The sequence below is a fragment of the Phragmites australis genome, chromosome 2 (assembly GCF_958298935.1).
Source record: "Phragmites australis chromosome 2, lpPhrAust1.1, whole genome shotgun sequence".
NCBI lineage: Eukaryota > Viridiplantae > Streptophyta > Magnoliopsida > Poales > Poaceae > Phragmites > Phragmites australis.
The window spans coordinates 3896889-3903742 of NC_084922.1; the positions used below are offsets into that span (position 1 = coordinate 3896889).

Genomic DNA, 6854 nt, shown 5'->3' on the forward strand with positions numbered 1-6854 from the left:
CCTTCTCGAGTGTCCAGGTGAACAGTAGAGAGGCGATATTTTCTTCCAGGCTAACCTTTGATAAGTTGTGTAAAGTTCATCATCTTTTGATCATATGTTACATATGTGCTAATTTGTAATTAAAAAAATCGAATTGGATAAGAGAGGTAAAAGATAAATTTTATTATAAAATAATTCTTGTAAAACATATGATTAAAATAATTAACTTCGAATATATTATCAAATGTTAATTATTTTTTAAACATACAATTAAATTTCCGGAGAGTGCTCTCTTCCCCGATTGAGGAAAAAAAGAGAGAGAAAGAAAAGAGATGACGACGTACACGTACAGGTGGAGAGGGCAGCGCACTTCAATTTTGCCATAAAACCCCCTGGGCTCTGAGAGATTACAATCCCATCCATTTCCGTCCTTCAAACCCGAGGCACTCGAGCGCTCACGAAACCTAGCGAGGGATCCTGATGTCCGCCATGGAGACCGACATCAACGCGACGCCGCCGCCCGCCCCCGCCGGCGAGGGCTCCTCTGCCGCCGGCCCGTCCTCATCCTCCTCCTCCCGCAAGCCCAACAAGCGCTTCGAGATCAAGAAGTGGAACGCCGTCGCGCTCTGGGCATGGGGTATGTGCGCGCACCCATCTGTTAATCCACCCTTGATTCGGATTCCTTCCTTCCTGTAGATCGGAATTGTATTGGATCCCATCTGATCTGATATCTGCTTCCTCCCGTGCAGATATCGTAGTCGACAACTGCGCCATCTGCCGCAACCACATCATGGATCTATGTAAGTTCGTCCTTCTTTCGGTTCCGTGCTCGTTAGGGTTTTGGATCTACGGTTAGGGTTCGAGCTTGTTCGTTCGTTGTTTGGTGCAGGCATCGAGTGCCAGGCGAACCAGGCCAGCGCCACCAGCGAGGAATGCACTGTCGCTTGGGGTACGATACGAACTCAATCGCCTCTCAAGTTTTATCAATCCCCTTTGATCTATATTGTTCTTCTATGTTGCAACTCGTTCAATATTACGTGTGTTTCTTAATGTAGATGAATTCGTTATGAAGTATAAATTACACTAGACGATGGCGGTGATTTTGTTTTCATATAATCTAGTTGACGAATTGCTAAGCCATTAGACACCAAGATTAGAGCTCTTTTCCTGGTAGTTGAGGACACGAGGTAGTTCATGGTGGCAATTTTGTTTTCATATAATCTAGTTGGTGAATTGCTAATCCATTAGACACCAAGATTAGAGCTCTTTTCCTGGTAGTTGAGGATGTTTCTCATATATGCCTAGAGCGCTCTTTTTGACTGTGTGCCCCTTTCGATTGTTGTTTGTTCCCAGAGGCTTCTATAAGTTATTGCTTTCGGCTACTGTCACTTGACTGTTGTTTCTTTTGCTATCTTCTCTGATGAATTAGGCAGAGCTCCTTCCATTGCTTCAGAAGGATCACAGCTCTTTTAAACTACAGATGTTTCCCTTTTTTTTCGTATGAGCTTATCATGTGAAGTTGCATACTTTGCTCCAAGCCTCTGGCCCACCAGATCACCATGGAATTGCATGAATGAATCAGTTTTATCCAGTGTTCCTAAAGCAATTCTTGTACTTCTATTAACCTTAAAATTGCAAACCTCTAAGGGGTAATTTTTTTATATGACTACGGTGGACTTGTGATGTTTCTCAACTAGTTCTGTTCGACATTCCCAATCATCTCTTCCTTGTAGCTCACTCTGCTGACCCTGCAAATGTATGAGACCAGGTATCATAGATGCAGTTTACATTGGTGAAAGGTGGACATACTGGTTAAGTATTTGTGTATGTAATACAAAGAAAAATCAGTTAGAAGTAACGTTACAAATTTTAACCATTTTATTGGATAAAATTATAGATATAGTCTAATTTTCCACAACTCGCATGTGCCTGAGGTTTGTTGTGTAAACTTTCAGTATGAGGTATGCACCTGTAAAATTGTTGCATGATTGTCAAATACGATGGAACCATGTCTCTCAAGTTATGTTATATATGCCACTTCCAAGTTCTTTGGATGACCTGCCTGACCTCTCCTTTCACTGGATCTTGTGTCATACTATAGTGCTAAAAATAGATAATGAATTCACCCATTTACCGTGGGACATGGTGATAATTGCTGCTGGATCAAGGTCCTTAACACTTGTGTCAGCTTTTTTATGTTTATCTATAATAAAATTCTTTATGGAAACGGAGTTTTGCGAATTCTCCCCGGAACTGGAAGATCATTTCGAGATCTTCGAGCATATTCGAGGGGCCACACCTCCTTCTTTGATGAGCTTGCACTACGGTCTCAACTTGAGACTCTAGGTTGCACAGACCCCCTCTATCTTCCTTATCGATTTGGTCAACCTTATGGTTTGCTAGACCATAGCTTAGGTTCTCTGGGCACTTCCTACTCCATTTCCTTAAAAAAGGAAAAGAGACAATAGAAGAACACCAGGAGACAGCTATTCAGGCACACACATAACACATTAATAGACATTGGATCATCTTGGATCAGACGTTCCACCTAGTGCTTCCTTCAATTCATAATCATGAATAAAGTTACTCTTTTTTTTCTAGTATATAATTTTTGGCGTAGTTGAATAATTGATTCTTTAGCTTTGCTGGATCTAACATGCTGTGCTCTTACACACTACAGGTGTCTGTAATCATGCTTTTCACTTCCACTGCATCAGCAGGTGGCTTAAGACTCGCCAAGTGTGCCCATTAGGTGGCTTCAGTTCTTGTGTATTTTTTCATGTAGTTCATTCTTTTTGCATGGCATACTGACCAACGACTTTCTATCTTACAGATAACAGCGAATGGGAGTTTCAGAAATATGGCCACTAGACACCCCCATGTGCTGTTGGAGCCAGTTTCTGGCTACTTCTTCAATCCAAGACTTCGTCTGCCAAACAACTCCATCTTTTGCTACTTTTGATGCTTGCATCTATCATCAGCCAGCTATCTCGGGTAGTACTTCCATCATGGGATTGTATTTGGATGATTCTTACAGAGGATATCATATTATAGTTGGTCCTTTGTATCAATGTCCTGTGGATCTGCATAAATGAGCTTGAATTGTGCTGTGGTACCATTTCTAAGGTCTGGTTCTTTTTATGCTTTAACATTTTCCTTTAATCCATGTCCTCCTTGAGCTAGACTTGAAAAGAAGTTGGTCGGATATCTTTCGAGTGAACAATTTATGTCAGTTCGAGGGAAGGTTTCAGATTCTGGCGGAATAGTGGAGCGTATAGGTTATTGAATGTTGCGTATCAAGTCCTGAAATTCAGTTGGCCATCATTACAGGTTCGTCAGGAGCATAATTGTCATATCCCTAATTTCCCCCCTTTTTCCACCCTCTTTCTCTCTCCTTCTCCTCTCTTCCTTCTCTCTCTTCCCCTCTCGTGACCCCGCCACCTTGCCAGCGCCGTGCCATGTAGTCCCGTCGCAAGCGGTCCTCACGCCTCGTGTCACGTGCCCGTTCGTTGCCAACCCTATTTAAGGTGAATAATGCGCGGATTCCCTCCACCTCTCCCTCCGAGCACCATCGCCGTCGGTGAGCCCTCCCCCCTTCTCCTCGCTTTCTCCCCCCTCGTCCCTTCTATGGTTGTACCTAGGTCCTCCGCTATCGCCGTTCGCTGCTCTTTCGCCCCGGGCGAAGAACCCCTGCCTCCCCGCCGGCCAGGTCCGGCCGTCACTGCTCCAGTCTGTCGGCCGGCGAGGCCCTCAGCCAGCACGCCACCGTTGCGCCATAGCCCCTCCCACTCTCACCCCTCTTGCTCTCTCCGTCGTCGGTCGGCTGACCCCCCCCCCCTCCCTCCCTTTTAATCTCTCTCTCTCGACTGTAGGGTGGGCCTCGCTGAGATCGAGCCAAACCACCACAAAACTAAGCCGAGCTGACATAAACCGAGCCGAACCGCCACAAAACCATTTCTCATCCGTTCTAACTCCGTTTTCAACGATTCTTCCACCGACATTCATCTAAATTCGAGATCTACCCAATTATGTCAATTTCTTAATTTTTGTAAATTGTTTAGTCAATGTTTTAATCGTTTGATTGATTGTGTGTGCATTTGTCGTTGTTGCGATTATTAGAGGAAGGAACATTCGAGGAAGACCTTGAGGATCCGTAGTTCGAAGAAGGAGCGGGCGAGGACTTCAACGAAGGCAAGTCCTACAACCGTTGATCATATTGATCATATGTTTTCAAATATAACCCGTAGAGCCATTGTATCAAGTAATAGGAATATGAATGATTAAGTTAATAGCTGTGATTTTACAGAAATGCCAGAATATTTATGACCTAGCTTGTTTATGCCATGCCTTGATGTTGTTATCTTTATTCCGTTGAAACCCTAGAAGGTCCCAACATCATCTATAATGATTGTTTGGATGAATGCTTGTTTACTTGCATGTTTAGGATTGCTTTACTCAAAAGAAAGAACTAGATTATTTACATATGTTAATCACGCTTTTCAAAAATGTGAAGTGATGTGTGCTTGATGCGTGTGCGTGTAAAACTTGTGTTCTTAGAGAAAACTCTAGAGTAGTGTTGACGAGGGTGAGTAAGGTACCTCACAAAGGTTGGAACTACTTTGGGGCAACATTCGCCTTTGTGGCGTTCTTGCTAGGAGACTCTTGCCTCGGTCGTATAAGGACCGGTTCGCATGACATCTTACCTACTATCCACTCGTACAACCACATGATCTGAATGGACAGGACTTGACCTAACCCCTCCGACTTAGTTCGGTACCCACCCAGAGGCTGGTAGTAGCAATGGGGACCAGGAGAAGACTTAGGTGGTACGTAGCCCAAGGTCCGGCTGGTGATATTATTAAAGCTATGTCAAAGCATTGGATTGCTAAGTGGTCCTTCCTATGGATCTTCCAAGGCCCCTGGTATCTTAGTGCCCCATGGGTGGATATTATGACTATGTTGTGAGGTCGTTGCGTCTCGTTATGATAGCTCCACCTGTTGCTAAGGTGGGAGTCTGTGCATATCTTGTGGGTAAAGTGTACAACATCTGCAGAGCATTAAACCTATCCGGATAGCCGTGTCCTCGGTCAAGAACATGCTATGGTTTGGTCACAATGATTAGCTTTTCGGCGTGAGTACCTCCTTGGTGTGTGAGTGGGCAGTGTGCCCGTGTTTTCGAAAAGAAAGGTTTTGGCATTGTGCCCTAAGCCTCCTGGACTACGTGTCTGTCGGTAAAAGACATGTGGGAACTGGCGGGATGAAAATATCTCCCCTAGAGCCATTAACCCCCCATAAGCTCAACTTACGTGTTCTCTTCAGAAATGCTTTTTAAAGGTAGTCTTGCAAAATGAACCTTGCATAAAAAAAAACTAGCTTTCTGCAAAACCTAAAAGACTCTACAGCTTTACCCTTGATCTACCCATATGCATCTAATATTCCCCCCTTGAGGTAGGACTTGCTGAGTACCTTATGTACTCACACTTGCTAATTGTGGACCCAGATGATCCAGAGGCCGACTTCGTTGAAAGGAAAGATGAAGAATAGAGAAGCTGGTTTTGTCTGCACTCAAGCTGCCTATAGGGCATGTGTCACTTTTGCGTTGTTTCCATTGTGCTGTGAGGGTTTGTTAAATTTATGCCTACGAATTTTTATTGTAATGAACTCTATGTTGTACCAAATTATCGTACTTAATTGATATATGTCTATGATATCTACTTCTATTGAAAATTGTGCGTACCAGCTACTGATCCAGGGACTGATATGAGCTACATAAGATGACCCGAAGGAGGGATCCGACAGAGTGGTATTAGAGCCATGCTTGACTATAGAGCGAAACCTTAGGATTGGCCAAGGTGTGATAATTTTATAACAAACTATTTTAGCAAAATTTTCTCATCCCTATTGCCTATCTACATTGATGCTCCATTTTAATAAAAGGTTTTTAGTCGATCCAAACTCAATTTTGTTTTTCAAATCTTTTGGCAGATGGAAGGAGATGGATGGACCACCACCTACTGCTTGGACGTGCAAGACTTTCCCCTCATCCTTTGGGAGACACTGATGAGGTTTGGGTATACTCAGCGTCCAGAGTACCGTGGATGAGAGTATCAAGAGCATGGTACCAACAAATGTGAAGTCCACATCCTAGTGCTTGAGACGCCTGAGTATACCGACTGGCAGCCATGGAGTATTGTCGCCTACGGAGCTGAGTATGGCGACACCTATCAAGCTGCAGCCCGCAAAGCCCTGCTCTACTTCTGTCAAGGGCGTGAGAAGGATACCAGACGTACCCCAGTGAAGTTTTTCCCAGTTAGTCACCGCTCCCACCCAATGTGACATAACAGAATGAGGAGGTTGGAAGGTCTAGGTCAAAGGGAGGACGACCCTACCCTGGTCGTCACAATGAAGTACCTACTTACTCTGGACCAGCTATATGAGAGTCATCACTTCGAGTAGAGAACATGTGACTAGAGGGATGAACATTCGGAGACTCAAGAAAGAACTCTGCGGAGGCAGCTGCAACAGGTTCGAGAGCAGGCCGCAGCTGTAGAGAAGCGTGCTGAAGACACCACAAGACACTGATGGAGACCTCAGAATACTACATCAAGGAGCTTAACAAAGCCTATTTGACTTGCCACAGGACTCACGAAGGACCCCACCGCAAGCTCACTGCAAGGAAGAGGACCTTCCACCTACCTCCAATTGACAACATCCGACGTCTGGAGTTACCAGGAGTTCCCCTCCTCCCCTCAGGAGTAGCCAGCACAATTGCATCTGAAAGAGTTGTACTAGCACCGGTCACAGTGCCACTGCCACCTCCACCAACTCCCGGAGCAGAGCAGGAAGACCAGACGTATGAAGATAGCTCCAAGAAG

The 6854-nt window shown here is 44.6% G+C and overlaps 1 protein-coding gene across 1 annotated transcript; it reads left to right on the plus strand.

Annotated features, from left to right (window-relative positions):
- Nucleotides 1–372: 372 nt before the first annotated feature.
- LOC133895162 (uncharacterized) lies at nt 373–3104 on the plus strand. Its single transcript, XM_062335338.1, has 5 exons — nt 373–616; nt 729–779; nt 869–928; nt 2660–2731; nt 2813–3104. The coding sequence occupies exons 1-5, from the start codon at nt 460–462 to the stop codon at nt 2848–2850; spliced, it is 378 nt and encodes a 125-aa protein (XP_062191322.1). The 5' UTR covers nt 373–459; the 3' UTR covers nt 2851–3104.
- Nucleotides 3105–6854: the final 3750 nt, after the last annotated feature.